The sequence below is a fragment of the Podarcis tiliguerta genome, assembly GCF_965153285.1.
Source record: "Podarcis tiliguerta genome assembly, chromosome: 1".
NCBI classification, from domain to species: Eukaryota; Metazoa; Chordata; class Lepidosauria; order Squamata; family Lacertidae; genus Podarcis; species Podarcis tiliguerta.
Window position 1 is genome coordinate 46869223 of NC_139534.1, and position 26752 is coordinate 46895974.

Consider the following 26752-nt stretch of genomic DNA (forward strand, 5'->3'; position numbering starts at 1 on the left):
CTTGCATTTAAAAAAATAAATAGCAGGCATGGGGGCTTTTACCTTTTTGTTTCTGTCAAGGCTTTGATCAGATTGAGGCTCTGCATTGCCACCAATAAGAGTTTCCTAAAACTCTAGTATTTGAGAGTGTGCTCCATATTCCCAGAAACGCCCCCCCCCCAAAACATCCTGTGCAATATGCAAGGAACCTGAAGTCTGTCCAATGTAGTAAACTCTATCCAATTTGCTAACATCTCATCAACCAACAAGTTTCCACACAAATGCAACTTTCATGTGGTCTTTTCATGATGTTGTGCCATAAGTTCTTATCAGAAAAAGTGAGAAAGATAAGAGCAATGGAAGCTCTTAACCAACAGTGCAGCTAGGTAAATTTAGACCTTGAACTCAAGGGTCTTACAGAGGTCCCAAAGGTCTTGTACATTCAGTTATGGACCATTAATATTTATCTTCTACATACCAATATGCATACACCACCACCATTCTAAGTTTTACAGTTGCTTCTATGTTCCTGATATGTTAAAAACCAAAATACAAAAGGTTTGATAATCCTGAGCATACATTGCTTCACATTTTAAAACTCGTGTAAACTCTAGCAGTGTCATGACAACAGGAATAAAATGTAGTTTGCTTCTGCTGCGCCAATGCTAAAGGCATTTACGTGAGAGTAAGCACTATTCTGTTGTGTAAAAGTAAAGTAAAAATAAATAAAATGGGTGTCTGTAACCATTCTGTTTAGTAAAAAGGAAGGAAGGCTGGGGTGGCTAACACCAGGTTTGGCAACCCTGCCATGTGTGTGCCATGGTACAGATAGTTGGCGCCACGGACACACTGTTAAAACCATGTTCATGGAAGACAATCTTACTCGGCTACGAGTGATCACCAAAGAAAGAGGATGATGAAGAGTTGGTGACAACCCTGGACCTGTTTGCTCCTGCTTCCATCATCTGTAACTCTCTGGGTGGCCATCTGGGGACCTGCTAGGCTGCGGGGAACTGGGCCTCTTCCTTGAAGTCCAGTCCTAGCTGCACCACTGCTCTTAAGTGGGGCAACAGATGAGCTTCAAGATCCACTGAAGCGTTCCACACTGAGGATAACATTGGCAGGTAAGCGACTGGGTGAGGTGCTTCTGATCAGCTGTAACCTTGGGAATCTGCATCCATTAGGGCTTATTAGGTTACATAATCATATATTCTAATGTACAACATCTCAGTGTTTGACAACAGGGGTAGCAAAAGAATCAGACTCAAAAATAAGGATTTGACAGACAACCCAACAGATCTAAAGAAAAGTAAGAGTTTGCAGAAATCTTTGGCAGGCATCCAAGTAGATAGAAGCCAGAGATCTGTGTGAACTCAATAGACAAACCACCAAGCCTCAAGAAAGCTGTGGAAAGGGAGTGCAAGCGAGAGTCCTCCTTCACTAATCAACAGATTATGATGAAGACATGCATGCCCTTACAAAATCCATTGCCTGCCTGTAGAACAGCATTCAGTGAGGCTGGTGCTGCCAAGGCAGAGGTAGGTGTGTTGAATTTTGGTCAGCACCGACTCTCTGTTTGTAATCCCCAGAGTAATAGAAAGAGAGTATGCAACCCTTGGGATGCGGGTGGCGCTGTGGGTTAAACCTGAGCCTAGGACTTGCTGATCAGAAGGTCGGCGGTTCGAATCCCCACAACAGGGTGAGCTCCCGTTGCTCGGTCCCTGCTCCTGCCAACCTAGCAGTTCGAAAGCACGTCAAAGTGCAAGTAGATAAATAGATACCGCTCTGGCAGGAAGTTAAACAGCGTTTCCGTGTGCTGCTCTGGTTCGCCAAAAGCGGCTTAGTCATGCTGGCCACATGACCCAGAAGCTGTATGCCGGCTCCCATGGCCAATAAAGCGAGGTGAGCACCGCAACCCCAAAGTCGGTCACGACTGGACCTAATGGTCAGGGGTCCCTTTTCCTTTATGCAACCCTTTGCAGCTGTGTGTGAAGAAAGCAGCTCTTCCTTCTTCATCAGGGAATCTAACACAGAGAAGAGGCAATTTCTGCAACACTATGGGACTGAAAAGGATCCCCTAAGGAACATCTCCTTCCCTAAAAGCAGTGCTTTTTTTCTCTGGGGGCACGCAAGGGGACACATACCCCTAAACATTTTGTGAATTGTTGTACTTTTGTCCATTTACTGTATTTATTTTCCCCGATTTGAAGTATAAAATGGTGATTTTCTTGAGTCAAAATGAGAGTACCCCTAAACATTTTTTTAAGAAAAAAAGCACTACGTAAAATTATCACTACCCAAAATCTCATGGTAAAGCCGTCTCACCTTTTTCTTGGCAGCTGCCACATCAAATCTTGGGGAGAGACAGCTAGAATGTTTCTCTTTGCTTGAGGACGCTCTTTGCCCTGGAATTTTGCTCACATCCCAGGAGAGCCACCCCACATTTTCAGAAGCTATACACCGCAGAAGTGTAGGCTCCATCCATCTACTTGAAATTATAACTGAAAGTAACTAGACATTAAAAAATCAGACTGTAAATTGTTGTTGCAGGAATTTATGTATGGGTTGGGGGAGGGATTGCCCCTCCAGCAGATATGCACATGCAGCCCACTACCAAAAATCAGCACAATCACTTTTGTGACTTTTGTGATTTGTCCCCACAAAACACTTCATCACAGTTTCTTCCTATCTATTCAAAGGGCCTTTGATGCACTATACCAAATGTAACAATTCACTGATACATGTATCTATGTACTGGCTCACAGGGAAAACTTCAGAAATTCATATAGACATGTGAGCTCAGCTACTCAGCAGCCCCTCTGCCTGAGTGATAATTCCTGGCATCCTGATACCTGAGTGCCAGACAGGTAGCCATTCCAGAAATAACAAACCCAGATGAAGAGAAAAGGGTGTGATTAACCTGGCTGCGAAACAGGGAAATGTAAATATCTCTTTTGTTACACTTGATGGGTGTTTGGTAGAGGGCAAGGAGAACCACGGAGCAGGGTCCAGGATGCTCAGATTACTGCCACCAGACCTCCCCTTTCATGATGTAACCATGATGTATTAGTGATGTAGTTAGGGGGGGTGTAACAGGGGGATTAGCAGCTAATAAAAGTTTGGGGGCTCTTTTGTTCGGGGCTTCCATCTTGTTCCACCTTGTGGCAGGTGGGAGTCCTGTCGCAACAGTCTTCAATAAAGACCAAGCCTACTGGCTGCTGTTTTGCTCTAGTATTCCTGGCTGGTGTCCTTGTTTTTTGTCCAAGGGAGCCCTCAGATTTCTCCATTAACATTGTTAAACCACTGGATAGATCCGGTAGAAAGATTGATAGATTGCCTGAAGCATCCCAAGAATGGGAATTCAGCTGCATCTTCAAGATTCACAGCATTATTGTTACTAGCAAAGTGGGAAATTAAACACTGGGAATGTGAAAAGTCTATTAAGACTTGCAAACGGAAAACATTAAAAGCGGACCAAACCAGAATGACTTAAGGATGGTCAAAAGGATTAAGAGTTGGGAAACAGGCTGTTTACAAATATATCTGGAGGCGAAAGAGCACTAAAGAGAAAGTAGTAATGAGTAATTAGCGAGGAAAGGGTTGACTTGCAAGTTGCTGAGATAATGAACTCCCTTTTAAATCCAGTTTTAACAAGAAAAATTGAAGGGGGAAAGGATTTGGATCAATTAAACAATAACAAAAAAAATGTAAAAAAGAAATTAGACTATCTAGAGGTGCTCATCAGGTTACTCTAAAAGGAACCAGAGCTTAAACATGTTTACTCAGAAGTAAGCCCGAGTTCAGTGAGGTTTACTCCCAGCTAGGGCTGAAATCCTACCAGTGCTACAGTTAGGTAATTTATTTAGACTCTGGCCTTAATAGTCTTATAGGAACCCCACTCTTTAGATTTGGGGGCCATCCTGCTCATTCTATTGAGTGAGAGAGACCCTGGACTTCTGCCTTGAATATACCATTGAGTTCTATGCACACTTCCCTGGGCTGGAAGAAAATCATTTAATTTATTAAGACTTCTGAATTAAAATGCATAGGTTTGGCTGTTAGTATACAAGGGATACTGATGGGACTTAATCCCAATTAACCACACATGGGATTGGACCGCCCGTGACAACTAACTTTTTAATGGATTCTGTCTGTTTGCTGACAATTAATGTGGCGGCCATGATTCGCAATGATTATGGACCTATTGATTGGTTGTGTCGTAGAGTGGTTACTGCTGCATCACCAGAAAAAAAAAGCAATGCATCACATCAAAATTTGTGTATTTGGGTAGATGTAAATTTAGTAATACTTCCATCATTTTACAAGAAATACACCTCGTCATAGTGCAAAAATAATGTCTGCTCAGTCTGCTGTCCTGATGCTGTTGATGGGCAACTTCAAAGCCCCTCCACTCTCCCTTCTTTTATCTCTTAACCATTTAAACATTTATGGTTCCCAAGATTCTTTAGGGAAGATATGTGCTTTAAATAGAAAACTGTCCTCTGCAAAGTAGGCTATATGGTCACCCAAGTTTGCAGCAAGTGTGAATATTGAAACAAAAGTGTTACAGTTGGGCGGGGGGTTGTAGGGATCACAGAATCGTAGCGTTGGAAGGGACCACTGGGATCATCTAGTCCAACCCCTTGCAATGCAGGAATATTTTTGCCCCACAGGGGACTGAAACCCATGACCCTATGATGACGAGTCTCATGCAGTAGCAACTAAGCTATCCCAGATCCAAGCAGCTGTCTTTGGGAATCAAAAGTGAAGTAGTAGATTGCTTTCAATATGCTTTGCATAAACCTTTGCATATAAAACAAATATGAAAGGTACCAAAAAGCTCTAGTGATCACTCATCCAAAGGCATTATCCTCAGAATTCTCACCATGTGGGGAAAGGTGAAGCATAGTAATATAAATAAGGCTTATTTCCTCCTAATTATGAGTATAAAATATTTATTAATCAAGCTCTGTACTGTATTTATGTCCACACTAGTACTATTATGTGGTCGCCCTCTGTACGGTAGCAACAGTATTATACGCATTAACAAATCATGAAATTATTAAGCCTTTCAATTATTAAGCCTTGTGTTTTATTCTGTATGCACTGTGGTTCTTTGGATCTTATTAAACCCCCACTTTCACCAGTCCCAGCCAGCATGTTCAGGGATGGTGGGAGTCAAACAACAACTGGAAAGTTGCAGATTCCCCATCCCTAGTCTTTTAGCATATTTTAAAACATTTGCGTCTTCCAGCATATATGAACTCTGTGTTCACATAAGCAACAATTATGTGCTTAGCATGATTTCTTGTTAAGATGGGATTTCCAGAGAAACACTACAAGTGACTTTTCAATAGGAAGTTGTTCACACCAGTCTTTTTAACTTTTAAATCATCTGAAGCCAAGGCTTCAAAGGGTTAAGCCATCACTGACATGCCCCAGGGGCTAATACTCTTGATGATTTTGTTGCTATTCTAAAAATAGGAGACTAGCTTTCTAATCTCCTTGCCACTCATTTCCACTCCCTGCCAGTTTTTTCCTGCTTTTTCTTGCAGAGGGGCATCTGCAACCCAGAACTGTCTATGACCCTTAAGCTTCTAGAATGATTACCAGGGCTTTAAGGCTTGTCCAACAATGCAGAAACTTTAACCTATCAATGGGTTTTATAACCAAGTTTACAAAATTGGTTTTTGGGTTGGGTTTTCATTCCTCCGTTTTAAGGACAGATGTCAGTGTTAGAAATGGAAATCAGATCACTAAACCTTGGCATTCCCATGCAAATCCAGAGGCCACCACCTTAAGTGAGGCAGGAAACCCCTTCACTTAACAAGCATTCCCACCTGGCAGCTAAAATAAAATCAGAGCAATGCTGCCTTCTTGGAAGAGGGTGGCATAAAATCTGTTTTGACAAAGAATAATGTAAGGGGAACAGGGAGCACTACTATTAAACCAGGGGTAGAGAATCTGTGGCCAGCCAGATGGTGTTGGACTATAGCAGGGGTAGGCAACCTAAGGCCCGTGGGCCAGATGTGGCCCAATCGCCTTCTCAATCCGGCCCACAGACGGTCCAGGAATCAGCGTATTTTTACATGAGTAGAAACAAGGAGACAGGTTGCTTAGTTGCTAGACCACTTCCAAGCAATTTTATCTGATGGCATCTCCTATCTAACCCAGGTGATTGTCAGTTGGAAACAACAGCTGATCTTAGTTTATCATTGTGGGACAAGCCTAGTATAAACTGACTTTGGGAATTAATGAGGAGCAGGAGGAAGTGAGTCAATTTGACATGAACTTTTCTGCTTTACTAACCATACCCAGTCTATTAGTAGATTACAAAGAGCAACCAAAGCTATCTCAGCTTCTGCTATCTTGTCTAAATTCAATATAAGAGACAAGAGTTTTAGGTTGGATCATTTACCTGGCTGCAGTTTAAGAGCAATGAAGTCAAGGCAGTGCAGAAATGGGACACCAGAAGGACATGTCCCCTCTCAGAAATTAACGAATTAAGTAACGGAACGAATTAAGTACGTAACCAGAGGTACCACTGTATCCTTGTGCTGGCTTCTGCTAGCATACCAGGTTCACTGTACCTAGCCCAGAGTCATTCTGAGTCAAACTTAGTTGCATACTACCTACAGCCTCTTCCACTTAGAAAATTGCATGTACATGTCTAGATACTATAGTTCCTTCTGTGAAACAACCAATGTTTTTAATATCAGCATTTATTTCCCAAATGCTAATTCCTTCCAAAATAGTTGCCCAGTGAAATGAACTTGTAGTTACAGAGCTCTTGACTGGCCAGACAGATATGGCTTGAAGATGCAGAAAGAACCTTTTCTGCCAAGAGAGATCCCTTGGGCTGCCGGATAGTCAATATATTAGCATGGTCATTGCTTTCTTTTTTTATGCATATATGAATGCCTGCTAAAGATAGCCAAGGCAAATGCAAAGCTGCAAGGAGACAGTTCCCTGTCCTGCTCTCACCTGATGAATGGGAATGTTGCCAGGCCCTACTAGGGAAGCAGGCGCTGGGTGGTGTTTTTGGAACGTCAGTGTTTTGTCAGAGGTGCTTGATAACCTCTCTGGGCTGCAGATGGCTTTTATCAGATTCTGTTCAGTTCCAGCTGGGGACATAGTCCAAGGCAAACCACTGGAACTTCTATTATTTGAAGTTATGCAATGTAGCAGCGTCCAGGTAGCACAACTGCCTCTTCCTTTCTGGAGGCTAGCTGAAATGTAAATTCTTAAATCTTGTCATATATGTCTTATAGCTGATATGCACTGCAAAAGCTGTGTAGTAGTGGGTGGTGGTAAGAGAATAATTCTGTGGCAATTTTTCTTGTTAGACATTGTAAAGCTATTGGGATCTTAAAAAAGAAAGAAAGACTAATAATCCTGTATGTAGCTGATTTGGGGAATTACTACAGTTGCCAGGATTCTTTGGGGGAAAGTATGACAAGATAAGTGGTGTAAGGCTGCTTTAAATGTATTTATGACATTCAACTAGTGACAGCAGGAACATTCACAGGAAGGGAAGGGAAACAGAGAGGAACAATCTGTCTGGGTCAGGAAATCTGTTTCCTTCACCTCACAGTACAAGGGCAGCTGGGGTGTCATGGCAGATATGAAAACCCCAGAATAGTTTAGTGTTTTGCCTTGAGAAAATGATGGCCTTCAGTGGCATGATTATCCTTTGTTGTTGTTGTAAGTCACCTTCAGTTGCTTTGGGCAGGATAAAGAGATATTAATATGCCCTGCTCCATGGCTGCTGATGTGAGGATGCAAAGTCAATGAGTTATTCTCTGCTTAGCTGATTTGTGATGTTAAATTGTACTGAAGACTACTTTCAGACATGTTGGCAGAACTACCAAAATTAGGACCTAACTGAATATAACCCCCCAAAGTGATTATATGAATTGGCTTCTGGTTAAGTTGGATACCAGAGCTAACTGGTGACTGAAGAAGTTTTCATGCACATGAAAGCTTATACAGTGGTATGTCGGGATGCGAACGGGATCAGTTCTGGAGCCCTGTTTGCATCCTGAACAGAACGTAAGACGCGACAGCGCGTCTGCGGGTCACGTTTTGCTGCTTCCACGCATATGCGTGACGTTCATTTTGATCGTCTGCGCATGCATGAGTGATGAAAACCGGATGTAATGCACTCCGTTACCTCCGGGTCGCCGCAGAACGCAACCCAAAAATACTTATCTTGAAGCGTATTTATCCCGACGTATGGCTGTACCCAGAACATACTTAATTGGTCTCTAAGGTGCTACTGGACAATTTTTAGCTAACTGTGTTATAGCTGAGTGCCACAGTTATGATTTTACTCTGCCCCTTCAGCTGAGCAAGCACATTGAAATTGGTATGACGTCGTAATTCATAAGTCACACATATTCTGGTCTGGCTGGTGAAATATTTTAAAACTGTGTGTGTGTCTATCTATCATCTATCTATCTATCTATCTATCATCTATCATCTATCTATCTATCTATCTATCTATCTATCTATCTATCTATCTATCATCTATCTGAAATTCTTACTGACCTAAAGATCTTATAATCCAAGGGTATAAAAATGCATTGTAATGTTTGCATTACAATGGACCCCGCTTCATAATTTCTACCTACAGACTTTCTTGCATGTCAGCCTTCATAGGACCAGGGTGCTTGAAATCACTAAACGTGTTAGAAAACTGAATATGGCTTTAGTTGTGACTCCCCAAGGCACAAGCTAAAATGATTCTCTTGGGTTGTTGATCCCATAACAAATACAGTATAGTACTACCCTATCTCCTGCATAAAGATTTCAAACAGACAAGTTCAACACATTATAAGCACATAGCCCAACAAGTGTTTTAACCTTCATTCCATGTCATGCGCCAATCTGCAATTTTCCATTTCTGCCCGACACTAATTGTAGATATTCTAATAGATATCTTCAGAGGAACAAACTGCTTAAGGCAAAAAGAGTAGTCTCTCTTTCCTTAAATATCCCCACCCCCCTCTCTGTGAGTTGTGCGAACTCCTCTAACTAGTACTGAGGCCTTGAAAATGTAAACATTGTACAGTGGTACCTCGGGTTACAGACACTTCAGGTTACAGACTCCACTAACCCAGAAATATTCTTAACCCTTGGGTTAAGAACTTTACTTCAGGATGAGAACAGAAATCATGCCACGATGGCGTGGCGGCAGCAGGAGGCATCATAAGCTAAAGTGGTACCCCAGGTTAAGAACAGTTTCAGGTTAAGAACGGACCTCCAGAACGAATTAAGTTCTTAACCCAAGGTATCACTGTCTTTACATTTAAAATCAAGATAACATTTGCTTGCAGGCAGCAAATGAAAATTAGATATCACGGCCTCTAACAATTTAAAACAAGTAACAATAAACACCCATTGCATATGCTTTTGACAAGATAACTTTGGATAAAAACCATGATTGTTTGGATCTGCAGTCAGAATCCTTTATCTATGAAAACCAGAGAGAGAGAGAGAGAGAGAGAGAGAGCGCAAAGGCAGTTACCACAAGCTTACTTCCAACACATCTTGGGGGTGCAGAATGTCCTAAACAAAGCCACGTGTTTTGTGAAAGAAAAAGTGCACTTCTGGCTTCTCTGGATCAGTCTTTCCTTGAAAAATCACACGGAACAATTCTTTTTACCCTAATTCATTAATTTTTTAAAACAGAAACTTTCAAAGTGACAGTTTTTGTTGGGATACTGCCAGGGAGACAAAGTCCATCATGACTCCACGCCGCCTCCGGACGATCCATCGATCTCCCGTAGATACAGTATCAGCAATTAGCGACACAAGCTCCAGAAATAGCTTGCCACATTCCAGAGCTGATGCACGCTCTATCAGCAGAGTTCGCATAGCGAAAGATGCACTCAGGAGAGCATATTTACAAGTTTATTCAGCGTTGGTCAGAACAAAGAAAAAACATGACTGCCTGCTTCAGTGTCTCATACACAGAGAAAAAACGAAAGCAATAGACACAACAGAAACATCCTGTGAACAGGAAATACGCAGGCTGTGACACAAACATCCTGCTCCCTTTTAAGGTGGAATGGAAATATCCTAACAGTTTTAGGGGGTATTTCTCTACTCCAAGCTGAATTCAAATATGCCTTGGCCCTTGTGATTGCAAAATGTGTGTGTGTCAGAAGAAGGGCATTTACCTGCTTCTCTGAATTGGTATTTGCTTTAAAAACTGCATGGCACATTTCAACCCCCAACCCTGGTATGTTAACATTCCCAGGATAAAAATAAATAAATCCATTTGTAAACTTATTTTTGTTTTCTTGGGATGTTTCTCTTTAGGGTGCTTTATGTTTACAGAAGGAAAACTGTAAATGTAAGTGACCAAATTTGGGTACATTGTTTACTTCTGTTCAAATAAAATAAGACCAGGTAACTACTGACTGGTCAGTTTGATGTCAATACTAGGAAAGGCCTTAGAACAGATAATTAAACAGCATGCCTGTGAGCACTTGGAAAAGGATGCTGTGATTACTAAGACCCAGCATGGGTTTCTCAAAAACACGTCATGCCAGATGAATCTTGTTTCTTTTCTTTTGTTTTCAAGTTAAAAGTTTGGTGGATAAGGGCAATGCTGTGGACACAGTGTATCTTGATTTCAGTAAAGCTTTTGGCAAAGTCCCCCATGATATTCTTGTGGAGAAGTTGGTAAAATGCAGGCTGGAGGAGGTTATTGTTCAGTGGCTTAGTAGCTGGTTGACTGACTGAATCCAAAAAGTGCTCACTAATGGTTCCTCATAATCCTGGAACAAAGTGACAAGTGGGGTGCTGCAGGGTTCTGTCCTGGGCCCATTGTTGTTCAATGTCTTTATAAATGGCTTGGATGACGGAATTGAGGGGTGGCTCATCCAATTTGCAGGTGACACCCAACTGAGAGGGGACACCCCCGTCCCCTTTCTGGTGTGTAGAGCAATGTACATATGTAACTTGAAACCAGTGGTGGGTAGGTGGGGACAACCTTGCTATGTTTTAAGTCACTCATGTATATAGCCTTTTGTGTAACATACTGCAGTAAAAACCAGTCTGGATGGCCTTCCCTTGTCAAAATGTTTTTTTTTTTGGGGTCAAATAATTAGTTTTCCAATATAAAAAAGGTCTTGTTTAGGTGCCCTTCTGATAATGTCTGGTTGCCAGAGTGATTTATTTTTCTGTGCTGCCATTTTAGAATTCTGACTGCTTGTTTTAGTTGAAGGTTTTATTCTTGGATGGATGTGTTGTTGCTGTTTTGTGAGCTACTTTGGAGATCCCACTAGAACCAAAAAGATGTACAGTGGTACCTCGGGTTACATATGCTTCAGGTTACAGACTCCGCTAACTCAGAAATATTACCTCGGGTTAAGAACTTTGCTTCAGGTGCTTCAGGTTAAGAACAGTTTCAGGTTAAGAACAGACCTCCAGAACAAATTAAGTACTTAACCCGAGGTACCACTGTAACTATATCTGTATAAAAAGGGTAAAGGAACCCCTGACCATTAGGTCCAGTCGTGGCCAACTCTGGGGTTGCGGCGCTCATCTCGCTTTATTGGCCGAGGGAGCTGGCGTACAGCTTCCGGGTCATGTGGCCAGCATGACTAAGCCACTTCTGGCATACCAGAGCAGCGCACAGAAATGCCGTTTACCTTCCCGCTGGAGCAGTACCTATTTATCTACTTGCACTTTGACATGCTTTTGAACTGCTAGGTTGGCAGGAGTTGGGACCGAGCAACGGGAGCTCACCCCGTCACAGGGATTCAAACCGCTGACCTTCTGATCGGCAAGTCCTAAGCTCTGTGGTTTACCCACAGCGTAGGCTAATATGGCCTCGCAGCTGAGCATAGTATCAGGCTCCATTTCTACTTTACAAAACAGATCCACGCCTCTAAGTTTGCCCCAAAGACAGGCTCTAAATACCATAAGCATTCCCTTTTCCGAGTTTGGACTCCCCTCCGCTTTGTAGGGTGGGGCCTGCTGCCAAACGGGGAAGTGCGAGGTCAAGGCAACTGCATCCCCTTCCCCTCAAATGCTTATGGGTCCCAACCGAGCAGTGCAGTGGGGGTGAGGGAGGCGGTCTGGGGTTTGCAGCCAAATCGCAAGTGCATGTTTTGCTAGAGGCATTACCAGAAGTCAAGGATGCATTGCAGTTACCAGGTCTGATGTGGAGTGTGGCCTGCGAAGAGTTTTAAGAGCCATGGGGGGGGTCTCTGAGGGCCACATTCACCCCATGCCTGAGGTCCCCCCCCCCTGCAACTGTGGTATACAAACTACTTTGGTGGGAAGTGCTATAAAAAAACCACAGTTTAGGCAATACCTTTAGCCAGTGCTTTTTTTCTTAAAAAATGTTTAGGGGGTACTCTCATTTTCCTACTCATACTGAAATAGCGCCCCTCCATGAGGCCAAACTTAGATTCACAAAATGTTTAGGGGTAGGCGTACCCCTGCGTACCAACAGAAAAAGCACTGCCTTTAGCAGTGGGGTGGCAAATTTTCCAGTTCAGCATCCGGGTAGACTTCGTGAGGCAAGATGGCTGGGGGGGGGGGCGGCGAAGATAAATAGTTATATACTATTTATACATAGTTATATACCTCGGAAGAAGGCAGTCTGTGCGGCTCCTCCATTTCCGTGAGGTCATCTTCCCCAACTCCACTCCCGTAGCTCCGCCTCGGCTTCTCCACCTGCGCCGCGGACAGCAGCCGACTGGGGATTGGCGCCCAGTCGGGCGGCCAGGAGTGGCGGGGAGCGGGCCGGCGGCGGCGGCGGCGGGAGGCGGGGAGAGCGCGCGGCGGAGAGGAGAGGCCGGCGGCTGACCTCAGCGCCTGGGAGCGGCCAAGCAGCGGATCACGCGGCTGCTCAATAAAAGCGCGCGGAGAGGCGCCGGCTGCCGAGTGCGCGCAGTTTGGGCTTGGGCTGGCTTCGGGTTTCGGGGTTCGTAGCCCGCCTCGACGTGTAGGGGATTTTGGGTTTAGGGCTACCGGGCGGGCGAAGCTTAGCAGCAGCGGTAGCAGCAGCCGTCGAAGAAGATGCTGTTTTGGCACACGCAGCCGGAGCATTACAACCAGCACTCGACAGGCAGCTACCTGCGGTGAGTGAGCCCGGGGAGCGAGCGGCCGTAAGGCGGGAAAAGGGCGCAAGGTTCGGCGGGACGTCGACCGACTGACTTATCGACGGACTGTCTTGCGGCTAAAATGCGGGCAGACAGGAGCAGGGCAATGGCTTTGCGGTTGGGGCTCTTGGTTAAGCTGCAGAGCAGAAGGAAGGTCTCTGGAGCGAGGGGTCTCCTTGCTGGGCTCCACATTAGGGACGTACAGCGCAAGCTGCCGCTCTTATTTTTGCGTGTTTGCTCAGAAGCAAGACCCTCTGCGCTCAGCGGCGCTTGCTGCTAGGAAAAGCGTGCATATGGTTGCAGCCTTTGAGGGTCCATGTCTGCCCTGTCAGGGATGCGGGAAGGACGGGGAGCGGGACCCAGGCGGCGTGGTGCTGGAGAGAGAGAGAGCTAGAAGCATACTGAGCAGGAATGAGTGGAGCCAAATTGGGTTTGTTTGTTTAATTTCGGGGGCGAACGATTTTAAGAGGTTGTGGTTGACTGGGCTCATTTACACAACACCATCAGTCGACAGCGCGTTGCGGAATATTATAGGCAATCTAAATTATTGTTACCAGATTTTTTTCCAATGAATCGGGGACACTTTTTTTTTTAAGGTGAGTAGCAACAGGAAGTCAGTACAGTGGTACCTCGGGTTAAGTACTTAATTCGTTCCAGAGGTCCGTTCTTAACCTGAAACTGTTCTTAACCTGAAGCACCACTGCAGCTAATGGGGCCTCCTGCTGCACCGCTGGAACATGATTTCTCTTCTCATCCGGAAGCAAAGTTCTTAACCTGAAGCACTATTACTGGGTTAGCGGAGTCTGTAACCTGAAGCGTATGTGACCCAAGGTACCACTGTAGTGGGGATGGTGTGGCAAAAGACCCTGGGCCAAAGCACACATGCAAAGCCCTTCTTTCACACCCTGTGAAACATAAATGTGCATTTTTTTAAAAAACTGGGCAACGGCGTGCTGCCTGCCCGTGGCTCCTGAGCCTTCCCTGATCTCCTTCCCCCTTTGTTTTGACAGATCAGGGGAGGCTCGGGAGTCACGGGCAGCCGGCCGTTGCCCAGGAGGGGCCAGCCTGGTAGTGCAGTTGGCTCTGGCTGGCTTCAGGAGCTGCTCGCTGCCATGGCGCAGGAAAAATGGCAGGCGCCATGGCAGCGGGCAGATCCTGAAGCCAGCCAGAGCCAACTGCACTACCAGGCTGGCTCTGGGCTGCTGAGGCTGCCGCTGCCACATTTCCCGGGGACAGATTTGCAAATCCGGGGACTGTCCCCGGGAAACGGGGACGTCTGGTAACCCTAATCTAAATAGGTGTTTGGTTCTGAGGAGAGGGAGAGAGAGGAAAAGACACGTGTGTGGTGTGCGTGTGCAGTTTCTGAAGTTATGAGGATTCTGGTAAAAATAATGGATCTTTATGTAGCTGCGCCACCGGCAAGGATAGGCGCCATCTCGGAAAGATGTGGATTTGTGAAAGTGGACTTCATTTAGACCTCATCTGTGTGTGTGAATCTTGTGGTCAGGGATGGTTTGCTGAGCAGTGGCAGCTGAGATGGGCTAGTCTGTTTCAGGGAGCTGGATGGGCGCCATTCTCTGGAGCAGGAGGAGAGAGTGAGGCAGCTGCGGTTATCATGCTCACCTGTGATAGCTAGGGAGAGCTGCCCTCTCTGTGGGTTCTCTTAATGGTTTGAACTTGTTTGTACATTTCCCACTTTTTTGGGGGGTGGGGGGAAGTATGATGTGGGTTTGAACAAGTGGAAATTCCAGAAAACTTAAAGGAGCCTGGTGACTGCAGCTTCTAGCCCAGGTCAGATAATGCCGATTACCTCTTAATGCCTTTCCAGTAATTTGTCACTGAAAAGCTGCACAGCTGTGAGTGAGGTGGAAGCTCTGGTGCCCTAGTAGTTATTTAGTTTGGATTAGTTAACACAGAGTCCTGCGTTGTGTTTGTGCACTTATAGATTGCTCAGACTTTTCTCTCCCAGTGCGTTTTATGAGAGAGTAAGGATCACACTTGGTGTTCATGACTGTGAATCCGTTAACTGTGGTATAAGAAAAAGCTTTGTAACTATTTCTAGAAGAGTAGCCACTGCAACATCGTTTGCCACAAAAGCAACAAATATTCTTATGGTATCTTAAAGACTATCAATTTTATTGTGCCATAAGCTTTCCTGGACTGCTGTCCATTTCATCAGATGGATGAAGTGTAATCCTGGAATGGCAAGTATATACATATGCACCTCTTCAACTCTATATATGTGCATACAGTACTGTACAGTCATGCATATAATTGTACTGAATTTGCCAGTTAAGTACTATCTAACACTTCATGTGTTTTGATGAAGTGGACTCTAGTCCATGACAATGTATGGCATAATAAAATGGTTCATCTTTAAGGTATCACAAGAGATTGATTGCTGGAACAGACTAGCACTTCCAGCCATCCTTAAACGATGGGGTAACCAAGCCTTACAGCACCTTAAACAGTAGCAAATTTAGTACGGCATGGGCTTTTTTTTGAGTAGAGCCCATAGATCTATCCCTTAAATTAATCCCTCTATGAATGCGGGTCTGGGAAGATTTAGCAAAGTGGTCTTTGAGAACTGAGCAAGTGTCTTGCAAGCACTGGCAAATGTCTTGCAGATAGAGGCAGTAGCTTTCCAAACCAGCTTTCTCTCATTCTTATCTCCTCCCCTCGTTTGAATGACGACGACTAGATCCTTTTCATTCACTTTACTGGGCTTGTTTAATCCAGTTTTTTCCTGCCTTATTTCCACATCGGTCACATTTTATTTATTTAGCAAAAGGGGCAGTGGGTAATGTAAAAGATAGCAAATGGAAAACCTACATTCCAGCCCTTCCCAACAGAAAGCTATACTTGTACAGTTGTGTTTTTATTTTAATAGTGTGATTTTTATCTGTGCTTTTGAGCTGTGTCTAGAATGCTATTTCAAAATCCATAGTCAAGCAATGCCTTTGGTAGGACCAACAAAAATGTCAGAAAACTGTGAAGAAGCTTTTAAGATGACAAATGCATCAGACTGGATGGTGAACACAAATTGGGGTGTGAGGGGGAGAGAAAGCTGGTTTGATACTGAAGCCATAAAGTTTGCATTTAGCTGGTTTAAAAAATGGAGTGTAGGAGCAAATGGCAAACTTAAATTGCAATCGCTTAGGTTTCGTGCCTAACGGTTTTCCATGTTATAACTTGTTTGGCAGTCTAGACACCAACAAGCAGGCAAAGGCAAGCCATATAGAGCAACACGTGATGCACTAATGGTTTGAATGTGCTGTTGGTACAGGCTCTTGTGTTCTTCCTACACCCTTCGCTGGCACAGTGTGGTGCTGGTTCCATGGTATGAACTTGTGTGTATGTGTTGACGTGAGTCTTGTCCTGGTCTCAGTACTGTTCAAGGGTAATGTTGCTGTTGCTGTTTTGTGGGATCTCTCACGCGGGACCATTCTTGTACCCAAACTCTGAAGAAGACACCTGTCTGCTGCTAGCTGCACCTTCCCCCATCCTTTTGCCCTTTGATAGGAAATTCTACCCTTGGTGAAACAGTTCTGTTTCAACTTTTTAAAAGGCACAAAAGTCTCTCGGGGCAACTCTTACCTATTTCAGATTTGTGACAGAACATTAACCTTGCTTTATGCTCTGTTTTTTGAGGATATTTTTACTTCATCTCTCTCACCACCTCCACCACCCCTCCCACTGAAATTCAAGCAGGTTCAGTGGCAGTTAATGCAAGGTAAACTCTGCAATCAATTTCTACATGTGGTTGAACTGAAACTGTTAATGTTGGCTTGATTTATATTCATGCACCATAACAACAATATTGACAGCTGTTACCAACTTTTCTTTTTGCAACTTCTTGCCATTTTCTTTTTGTGCATCAGAAGCTACTATTGATAATAACTTTTCTGTAAGGTGTATATAAGGTGCACAGAGGACTACGCTTGTGTTCTTTACAACCAAGAGGGTGTTTCTTTGTACAGTCATACCTCGGGTTACAGACGCTTCAGGTTGCGTATTTTCGGGTTGCGCACCACGCCGAACCCGGAAGTACCGGAACAGGTTACTTCCGGGTTTGGGCGCATGCGCAGAAGTGCTAAATTGCTCTTTGCGCATTCGCAGAAGCGCCGAATCACAGCGTGCGCATGCGCAGACACGGCACTGCAGGTTGGGAATGCTGCGGGTTGCAAACGTGCCTCCCGCACGGATCACATTCGCAACTCGAGCATCCACTGTATTGGACGAAAAAAAGCAACTTTTATTTTACTATCTCCTTAGTTTAAAAAAATGTGGGAAAGGGGGGGAAAGTGTGGAAGATTATTTATTAGGGAAAGTGTAGAAACAATAAGTTAGCTTCTCATACAATCTGCAGTAAAATTTAATTATACACAAATTGTACATCGACAATAAAGGTATTATTATTATTATTATTAAAAGTAACAAATCTTGATTATGTAAGAGTTTGCTTGAATACATTGTGTATCATTTTACCAGTGGTATGGAGCAGAGATTATTATTGGTGTGAATGAAAGTACTTTGTCTCTTCAATCCTTATTCTGGACCCAGCACCTGTATATTAAGCCAGTGTTTCTCAAAATATTTGATGCAGTGGACTGGCATTGCCCACCTCCAGGTGCCAGGGACCAGTACCATATTTGGTCCCTGAAGCTCTGGTGGAGTCACTGTGGACTGGCAGCTCATCGCCCGTGGAACAGGACCAATTTGTGGATCAACACTTTGAGTAGCACTGTACTAAATATCTGCCCATGTAGTCAGCTACAGAAGCAGTTTATCTATTTTTCTCACTCAGAGTAGTGAGCAACATATCCAGTGCATCCTGTAACAGACAAAATATTTGAGGTTTTTTGCTCCTGTTTTGAATTTGTAAAATGGAAGGTTAGGTTGCTTTTTCTATTGGATCGGTTCTATTTGTCTATTTCCCCCCTCTTACCCTAAGTGTTTTACAATTTCAATATACTAAAACAAACAAATAGTGCAAAATATAAAACAAGGGAGATTCTCCCAGGTCAGCTGATGAGAGAGTGAACCACTGCATGAGTACTTTATAGAGTTTCACAACTAGGTGTGGACGTGCCTAAATTTAGGCAGCTGGTAGAACTGAACTGCAAAGATTTTGGTGGAGTAATTCTGGAAGGGGTAGGTCAGTATTCTTTAAGGATTTCTTTTCCTCCTTTTGTTAACCTTGCTTTGTCCTTCTTGTAATGTTAAGATGGCAAGCCTTTTGAATTGCATAACTATGACAAGCCTATTCTGTGGCATGGGGTGAGGCGATAAATGTAAGTGGCTCTAAAACAAATAAATTGGCATGCTGTAAATAGTCCTTGCTATAAGAGATGCAAAACCATTGTTGTGGACCAACCTTCTCTGCTTAACCCTGAGCTGTGCGGTAAGGTAGGTATACCTCTGGGGTGCGTCTTTAAAGCATTCTAATTATTTTTCATTGTCCCTACCCAGGAGATATTAGTTATATAATACCTGTGCTCCATCTCCATTAGCTTCCCTAATAGGGAAAGTGCTCATGACTTCCCAGAGTTAATGAAGATGGCTCTTGTATTTTCAATGAGTGCTCTGTTGCTGCTCTGTCCCACTACGCTGCTGTTAAGCCAGAGCCCCTAACATAAGGGCAACCAATCTGGTGCCAGATGTTGGACTCTGAGCAGCATGGCCAGACAGGGTTGAAGGGAGTTGGAGTCCAGAAACATCTGAAGGACAGCAGGTTAGGGCTATCCTAGCACATGACACTTCCCTAACTGAAGCAAAGGTCTTATTCACACTCAGCATTAGAAACTGAGATATGAAAGCTCAGAGCTAAATGGCACCTTAAACTCAGCTTATGGGTGCAACAGCAGAATCTCTAGGCACGCTTTTTTAATAACAAGAGTACAAAGCTGAAAATGAATGAACTACAGCTAAAATAAGTTCATTTTTCACGTGATCTAGTCCTTTCCCTGCCCACCCCTTAATATTCTTAAGAGGGTCTCTTCTCCAGTCTTTAGAGGGTAGCTGGAATTGGGGAGGCAGAAAAAGGTCCTCCTTTCCTTTCACTCTGCAGTTTTAATCTGAAATCTTAGGCTCAGTACTGTGCCCAGAGCTTAGAAACTGCTCGTGCTAATGAAATTCCCTGTCGGAAAATGCTCCTAGAACAGTGGGAGTTCTGTTGAACTTGGAAGGTTCTGAGTAAGTATGCACTGGCTCACTACCTTGCTTAATAAAGGAGGGGTTGGTTAACACTAATGTATTCATAACACTCACTACTGCTCAGGGTTTTGATAATAATAATAATATCTGTCATTAAATGCGTAGCGCTTCCCCTGATGTTCTAAGCATTTCCCACACCCTCTCAGTACCTTATTTGTAGTAAACCTGTGAGTCGAAGCAATATTGCCTGCATACAGCAGATCCGATTCTGAGAGATAGTAGTTTACCTAAGGCCATTCACTGAGTTAATGATTAAAGTGAGGTTCGAACTGAGGTTGCCACTATGCTGGACCAACTTTTTACAACCAGATGTGTAAAGTACCTATAACTTTTCCCCTCCTGCCAAAAATCACATTCTCTAAACTGGCAGGGAAAGACATTAGTGTGAAGACCACAGTAGAGGTGAGGAAGTAAGAAGTGCCACTGCCTTGGCCTGCTCCACAAACAACATTTTTCATGCAGATTACAGCTTCCACGCATGCCTACGTTTTTTGCAAAATGAAAGAAACTACATGTGACTGAGCATCACATGTTGTTTGGGTGCAAGGTTACGAAAAGCATCTTAAATGCAGTGAAGTAAGTAATTTAGTCACATGCTTAACACTATGGTTGATGTGTCCTTTTTTCTCCATCAGATAAAATGTCAACTTCTCTCAGTTAAGGACTTTTTGTCACAAAATATTGCCAAATTAGTATGTTTTGTTCAATGGGCTCAGAAGCCAGATTCCCCATTCTTGCCTTCATGCATATAGGTATCCTTGGCATTAAATTTCATGAAAATTGGTCCCCTAACTGAAATGCCAAGAGGTTTCATGATGACCATTGGACCAAAATGATGGGCATCTGTGTTGCGCGTATATATACAGTGGACGCTCGGCTTGTGAACGTGATCCGTGCGGGAGGCACGTTTGCAACCTGCAGCTTTCGCAACCCACAGCGCCATGTCTGCGCACATGCGGATTGCAATTCGGCACTTCTGTGCATGCGCAAAGTGCAATTTAGCACTCTGTGCATGCGTGGCTGCCGAAACCTGGAATATAATTAGATTTTCTGTTCTACAATTTTAAATACTCATTTAAACATCCTTACAGTATCAGTGACTTCCCTTCTTCTCCTTACATGGTTCATTTTGCAAACCATAAATCCATGCATATTTTACATAAACTAAACCATTCAGTATTCCATTATTACAACCATCAAAACTTATTTATACTGTTGAATTTATCTTAATGCTGCCAGCATTTTCAAGTGTACACATCCCCCCCCATACATTCAATAAACATTTTCCAATTTCCTTTTAACTTATAAAGAAGATTGTGCTGCATATTTTGGATAACCAAAACATAATGATCAGACCGAGGGAACAAAACTAATTTGATTTGATTAGAGAAGCTGGGAAGCATGTTACTACTCTTTCAGCTCAGATACTGGTATTGTAATGTAATCAGTTACAAAATGGCATTGGTTTGGACTTGAACCAAGTACTGATGCAAAATGATGGGAAGTAGATTTTTTCTATCTCGTTAAAACTAGGCACCTTATGCTGTATGTACAGTGCACTAATGTACTACTTGATACACTTTTCAAAGAGGCGAACTCATGACACTTTTGCATAGGTTTTCAGTCTTGTGACTAGTTCAGCAGCCTTAGAATGTGGCCTAACATGTTCAGAAACTTATAGACGCAAGTCTGCAGTCTAAACATAGCATAAATGTGAATATCTACCACAAGAGGAAATGTCACCCAGGGAAGTGTTGTGCACCCATCTCCATTTATCTAATGCATAGGGTATGGAATTCGTATGTGCTTTGTATAAGCTTTTGCACATTGTTCTCTGAGTGGGAATAGCCTTAAGGTAACTACCTTGGCTAGCATTTTTTGTTGGAGTAGTAGATGGAAAGGGTTTCTATTCCTACCTTGATGCTTTTGCCGCTTAGGATGGGGCTCCAATTGTCTGTATAGCTCTTTGCCTATTGTACTAACCCTTCTAGGTTGGCAGAAGCTGGGACAGAGCAACAGGAGCTCATGCCATTGGCAGATTCAAACTGCCAACCTTCTGATCAGCAATCCCAAGAAGCTCAGTGGTGGCGCTGAATCCATGCAATGGGGTGTGCTCCCTCTGCTCTGCCCCAGCTTCTGCCAACCTAGCAGTTCAAAAGCATACCAGTGCAAGTAGATAAATCGATACCTCTGTGGTGCGAAGATAAACAGCATTTCCATGTGCTCTGGCACTCGTCACAGTCCTCCATGTGCCAGTAGCAGTTTAGTCATGCTGGCCACGTGACTCAGAAAGCTGTCTGTGGACAAATGCCGGCTCCCTCGGCCTGAAAAGCAAGATGAGCACCACACCCCATAGATGCCTTTGACTGGACTTAACCATCCAGGCATCCTTTACCTTACTAACCCTTCTAATTCCAGTCTCTCTTTAGTTCTTCCCCTTTGAAAACCCATTTCTTGCATCACAAAGCAAAATCTTAAGAGATCTGTCTTTCTAATGTAGAATAAATGTAGTTATTTTCAGCTGTCTTCTAAGCACTTCTTTAATTGGGCTGATCATTAGATCTTGAAAATATATTCTGACCAGCAGCTCATGTCTTCAGCTGCCAACTTTATAAGCAAAATGTTCTCGTTCAGAAACAAGTATTTCGAGGTCCATTTAATGTGATAAGTATACAGCGCAGCAATCTGATAGGAATCCAGATTGCCATTTTCACACAATGTCCATTGCTTAGTCTTGATTAAACTCATTGCCCAACACTGAAGAAATGCCTACTTTGGATGGTAAACCTGACATATTGGTGTTGCTGGGGGTGGGGGCTCTTACACACCTATTTATGTGCAATTTCTGGTGAGGGAGATGTTGATTGAACTGTTGTGGGTTGGAAACAGATGCTGGTTTGAGGTTCTAAATTATTTCTTTGAAGGGGTACTTTTTGGGACATTAAACTGAGAGGAGGCATTTCATAGTGCTACATGGGAGCTGTTAGGTACAAGGAAGGTTGCAGAAACTGAATTTCTTGTCTTGTTTACTTGTCCTTGGATTCAACTGTTTGGCTTTCAGAAAGAGTGCCTCATTATTTAGCTCAAGACCAGGCATAGGCAAACTTGGCCCTCCCCTCCAGATGTTTTGGGACTACAACTCCCATCATCCCTAGCTAACAGGACCTGTGGTCAGGGATGATGGGAGTTGTAGTCTCAAAACATCTGGAAGGCCAAGTTTGCCTATGCCTGCTCAAGACCATTTCCCAGCAAAATCTTAATCCTTCTCTTTTAAGAGTAAATGCTACACTGTAAAAATCCAACTCAGATGTGTTGGCATCTTCCTTTCACAATGTGTGCGCTCTCTCTCTCTCCCTCTCTCTCTCTCTGTGTGTGTGTGTGTGTGTGTGTGTTAGCCCTCAGTGCTTTCCAACATATTTGCTACATTGCATGTTGTGGGAATAATGGCAGGAATGTGTATTTATGGGTGAACATTGGTGGTGTAAGTAAGTGAAGCCAGAATGGTTTTGTTGGAGTAGACTTTTCTACCCTTACACCGCTTAACTATATCTGCACATATTGCAAATGTTTCATTAATGAATTTGTCGTATTGGCTTTCTGGTAAAAACAAAGTTGTGGGATATGGGTCCTACAGATCCTGCCTTCAACCTTTGTTATTGCGCCAGGACTTCTGTATGATCAGAGTTGTAATGCAGTGTTGCTAATTGGGTATGCATTGTGTTGTTTCAGTGATGTCCTCGCACTCCCAATCTTTAAACAGGAGGAGCCTCAACTCTCCCCTGAGAATGACACAAAACTCCCTCCATTTCAGTATGTGCTCTGTGCGGCCACATCCCCTGCTGTGAAGCTTCATGAGGAGACACTGACTTATCTAAACCAAGGTAAGACTAACACAATTAAATAGAAAATTGCACTCCAGAATTTGCCAGACTAAATACAGCAATTCTTCAGTTCTTTTTGGCCTGACAGTTGCCAAAACCACATGTGTGACACTCTGGTCAGTGCATGCAGCAAGCTCAGAGAACATTACATGAAAGAGAATGGAATAGAAGTGTAGAGGTCAGGTCTTTAAACACCAGATTAATATTTCTGTGAAGCTGAGAGTTGACATATAGCCAACAAAGTATATATGGTTCTGATGAGCAGTTCTTCTTTGTTGTCCTTTGAAATGTGGTACTTGACTTCTGGTAACACCTTAGTGGTCTGCTCCAGTAAGATTGAAGACCAGCTCATTGCTGAGTGGTGAAAATATTGGCTTAGAAGGGCAACAGGGACTAACCTCTTCCAAGATCTGCTGCAGCACTCACCATTATTCTCCCTTTATCTACCCTGCAAATGAGGTGGGCACTGTCATTACACAGATACTTATTTCTAGTTGGTCAGGGTTTTGCTTTGGGTGGTTTTTTTAATGTTTGAAGGAATAATGAAGTTGTGTGTGTTGTGAGTTGGTTCTCTTCATTCCTACCCGTCTCACACCAATGGCACAGGCCTGTCATGTGTTACTGTGTTGACATGGGAGCCACTTTCCCATGATCAGCCACCTTGGCAAGTCTCTGCAGAGAGGAATTTTATGGGTTCAATGAGTAATATGGATCCTTCCCATACCACTTTGTGTCCCTCTATAATTTTGTCCAACTCTCAATGTTTCCTCTTGACAGATGTTACTAGATTAGCATTAGATGTAACCACAAGAAAGCAGCTCGGAGGCTGCTCCAGTAATATATGAATTAGTCCTACCTAAAGCATTTCAATTTTCTTTTTTCCTTTTAATAAGGTCTATCTGAATTGCAGATATTTTAGAAAATGTAGTTGCAAAAAATGGGAATAATGTGGTGCATAGATATACCTAAGTTGTGAGCCAGTGTTGCTCTGGGTTTTGGGCATGCAGGAAGCTTACAGTACTTGGTACCGAAAAAATTCTCTTTAAATCATTTTTTTTAAGTGCATGACTTTAGTTATTTTATCCTACACCTCCACCTCTATATCAGCAGGAAAAGTAATAACTTATCTCAGAGCACACAATGTGGTCAGAGAATATACAGCTTTCCAAGCTTCATATAATTTCAGAAATGGACCTGCAACAAAGCACCGGGGGGGGGGGGGGCGGATTGTGCCTTCTTGTATAATCAGTTCCTGTATCCTTATTGCACAGTTTTCTCTGTAATGTGGTTTTTTTAAAAAAAGTTTTGTTTTTGAACACAGTTCACTGTATGCTTCCAAAAGTAGTTCTAATTACTACTGATGAAGTGATTTAAAGTCCTGTTCTGGAATGGGATATGTTCCATGATGAGATGTGATTATGTGTAGGAGACATGGTGATGGGAAAGACAGACAGTGGCTTCTGAGTGCTATGGTGATTGCTCAAGTAAATGTTCTTCATTAGGAATGTTACACAATTGGTATCTTAAATAATGTATTACTTTAAAAGAGCTGCTGCTATGGTGTTTGTATTTTTAATTTTGCTAAAGGCTCCCTTTTGCATTCTTAGTTTCTTGATCTAGGAAGACTTTAAATTTGAGAACCCATAAGTTTTGTTTGGCCAGTGATTCCATTTCCTCACAACACAACGTAGCAAGCGTGGTTACCTTTTAGTTCTAGGTATTTAGTTATAGGGGGAGGATCCTGCCATCAACCAGGGGCATCCCGTGATCGACTGGTAGATTGCGATCGATCTGGACTAAACTATATAAACTGGACAGCCCTGGACTAAACTATAAAAATAATGGGTCTAGAGCAACATAAGATACCAAAAACCCTCCATCCCTTTCTTACATCTGTGGAAACAGAGCTTACCTATGATGGTGACTTTTGGGGGATCCCTTGTAAAACTCATGAGGATTCATAAAGATCTGTGGTTGCCTTGTTTTTACCATAGCAGTAGTGAAGACGCTGAGTCTGAGGATTCTGTGGAGGCAGATGTAATTGGTGGCAACTGAAGGGAATAAAAGTCATGCCATTTCAAGAGGACCCATTTAATCATACTGGATCTTTTTTAAAAAACAAAATCCAGCAAATCCCCATATTAACACAGCAATGGAAACCCAGCCCCACTGGAGCCTGTGGGCCCTAGTGTACCCTTTACAGATATAGCTGCATCCCTCTATTTTCCTCTAGAAAGGGACAAGATGCTTCAGATGCAATCAGCATACAATATTCTCAGCAGACATGAATCTGTGCAGGCTGTGCTAGAAAGAATGCAAGACAACTTCCCTTTTCCCGCAAGTCCTTCATGCGTATATCAGATGACCTGGCAGGGGGTCTAGACAACCACAAATAATGATTGGATTCCTAATCGTAAGGTAATAGTTTGGATCCTAGGAAGGATAAATGGGTGGGTGCCATCGTAAGTGCAATACCTCAGCTATGCAAGGTGTTTGAACACAAAGGAGTGATGGAGATGGGACTAGAATGGTTGCTCTTTTCTATGTGAAAATAACTGGTTTCAAGCATTTCAGAGAGAAAAAGCAGCAAACAGTGCAAAATAGTGTGGGAGCAGAACATACAGTTTGGTTCCCCTGAGCAGAAATAGACTTCTAAAGAGCCATTTTGAATAGTACAGTTCACTAATTCACCCTTCCTTACTGCAAAGAGCCAGAGAAGCAACAAATGTTGGCCAAGTTTGGCAACCAAGGAAAAAATTATGATTGCTAGGAACCCTGGCCACCTCCTCATGTCACTGCAGTGTGAGCTCCCTGCTCCCCCTTACCAGCTTAGATCTGGAATTGATGTTTGTGTTGGTTTGGCCTCTGCATATTCAAGATGTGCTGGTTGCCACCTGACAACATAGCAGCTCTTGAACTACCTCCAGCTCTTGAGGTTGAGAGGAGGGGTAAGGGGCTGCTGTGCAACTATTAGGACAATCCCAGCCCATCTCTGCAAGTTCTAAGATTGAGAGGCAGGCTGAGGCTCAGCACACTTGCCAGAGGGCAGAAGCATGCTTGCCATGAGCAAAAATGTAAAAGACAGACACTTTAATCAGAAGGACAGATCTTTCAAATATTTGATTTGATTCTGTCACCCCCCCCCCCAACTGTTGGCAGGCAGGCATCTCTTTTGTCCTAAATGGAGTGCTGTTACATTTATATGGCTTAAATTGCAGGAGGAAAATAGTCTTATTAAATACAAAGAGCCCATAAACCACCTTCTAAAGACAGGTGGAGTTGCTGTGCATCATACAGCCCAGGAACATTGTGAACCTGGCTTGTTTTTACTACCTTTCTTTTATTGTGGAGCAGCACTTTATACATTATACTCAGCTTTCTTAGAAGTATTATGTAAATGCCTGTTGCTTCAGGGGTGTCCTCCTCTGATCTTGTCCTAGTCCTCTGTAGTGGCTAGTTAAAAATGTACTGCCTCACCATCTTTATTATGTCTAGATCTCGTGAGAAGGGAGTTAATGATACTTGCTTTCTTGGACTACCAAATAGTCATGG

The 26752-nt window shown here is 43.3% G+C and overlaps 1 protein-coding gene across 1 annotated transcript in view; it reads left to right on the forward strand.

The window, feature by feature from the left end:
- The first annotated feature begins 12823 nt into the window (after window positions 1-12823).
- Window positions 12824-26752, forward strand: part of TFCP2L1 (transcription factor CP2 like 1) — a 39160-nt gene continuing 25231 nt past the window's right edge. Inside the window, exons 1-2 of the mRNA XM_083430938.1 lie at window positions 12824-13082; window positions 23049-23200. Coding sequence (XP_083287064.1) covers window positions 13021-13082; window positions 23049-23200 — 214 coding nt within the window. The 5' untranslated portion in view covers window positions 12824-13020. The remainder of the gene's footprint in view (window positions 13083-23048; window positions 23201-26752) is intronic.